This window comes from Augochlora pura, unplaced genomic scaffold, assembly GCF_028453695.1.
Source record: "Augochlora pura isolate Apur16 unplaced genomic scaffold, APUR_v2.2.1 APUR_unplaced_1387, whole genome shotgun sequence".
Taxonomy (NCBI): domain Eukaryota; kingdom Metazoa; phylum Arthropoda; class Insecta; order Hymenoptera; family Halictidae; genus Augochlora; species Augochlora pura.
The window spans coordinates 2240-3817 of record NW_027581425.1 but is presented as its reverse complement, the minus strand read 5'-3'; the positions used below and the strand labels follow the sequence as shown (position 1 = coordinate 3817).

The window sequence follows — 1578 nt, the reverse complement described above, 5'->3', positions numbered from 1 at the left end:
GAAAATACTCGAAACAAAGTACTCGTATCAATCATAGTCGGAGAAGCGTAAAGACGCTCCGTAGATCCGATAATCTTTAGAACGCCGACTCTGGCGCTCCGAGATATTTCAGCCTGGCTGCTGTGCGGGCGATCCGTTCAGGTTCGCGGAGCATAGCAGCCCGTGTCCAACCTGTTCCGTATACGTCGAGCTATGGAAGAGACACGCGGCGCGCTCGCGTCTCGAGATGGAGAGACGACGGTGAAAAGACGGCTGGAAGGCGCAAGAGGCCAAGGAGCGTCCCCGGCAGCTAGGGAAGAGGGCCAGCGGCCTTGGCCGGCGATTACAGTTCAGCAGAGGGTAGAAAGGGTAATGGTACTCACCGGACTCGGAGACGGATGATGGACTGCCCGTAGACCTGTCGGAGTTCCTGGAGCTGGCCGTGGAGCTGGTGGAAGAGGCCGTGCCGAGCGAGCACTCGGATACGCTGCGCCGTTTCGAGAGGAGGGCCGCGGCGGCGGCGGCGGCTGCGGCCGCGGCGGTTCCGGACCCGCAGGACGAGTCGGTCGGCGCGCTCGAGCTCAGCCCGTGGAGACCGTGGAGCTCGTGGAGCCCGTGCAGGCCCGTCTGACTCGTCAGCTGCTCCAGCCGTCGCCTGAGGAACCTCTGCTCGCGAGACAGCTGTTCCTTGTGCACGGTGTGCTTGCGCTCCCGCTCCTCCAGGTTCTGAAACACAACCGAACGGACCCGCCGATTAGACGACCCTCGCACGCACGCACGCACGCACGCACACGTGCGACCGACGGCTACCACACACACACACACACACACACCCCGTGTGGCTCCTATGCACGGCCACGCGATGCGTTGCATCGCGTCCTACCAGCCGATCGATACCACGGCTGGGATTCCTGTACACTCTACGGTCCAGGCGAACGCCTGGGGCTCTGGGATACACGGCCCAGGGAATCCCTGTCCCCGGCTCGGCCTCACGGCGATTTCCAGATCGCATTTTCTTTTGTACACCTTGCCCGACCCGGCCGTCTACTAGCCTCCGGCCCCCGGGCCCACGGGACTGTGGATTTATCGGTACTGGGTGTCCGCGAAGTCCCGCGAACAGGTCTCATTCTACGTCTGCAATTTGCATTGGAATGAGGAGAGGGTGGGGGATGGATTCGTCTCAATCGTCGGTTTTGAGATTGTGGATACTATTGGCTGGGTGGTTTCGATCAAAATTGTGATCGTCGTATACACATAGGATGGTAGATAAATACGGTGGACGAACTAGAGGTATTTTAGGTAAATGATACTCGTCTTTGCTTTCAAAAAAGAAGCAAGCAATTTTTTCTAATATTCCTAAAGGAAACTTTGAGATCCTAGATTCGCATTCTTAAAATTAAAAACTCCATTCCCTATGATCAATTTCAGCTTTCCACCTTCCGTTCCATTAAACGAATAACTTCTATTTCATGAGAATTTTTCCGGTTGATTGTTCACTCCTAACACATTATCTTCTATTATACATAGGATCATTGGTTCGATCGAGCGGGAATACGAACGATAAAACTGACGAAAACTAAATACCATCGTTCCGAGTCA

The 1578-nt window shown here is 55.5% G+C and overlaps 1 protein-coding gene across 1 annotated transcript; it reads right to left on the bottom strand.

Annotated features, from left to right (window-relative positions):
• Positions 1–362: 362 nt before the first annotated feature.
• Positions 363–705, bottom strand: LOC144477481 (uncharacterized; the record flags this gene model as incomplete). Its single annotated transcript, XM_078195207.1, has 1 exon — positions 363–705. A coding segment is annotated over one exon (343 nt), but the record flags the coding sequence as incomplete, so codon positions are not given.
• Positions 706–1578: the final 873 nt, after the last annotated feature.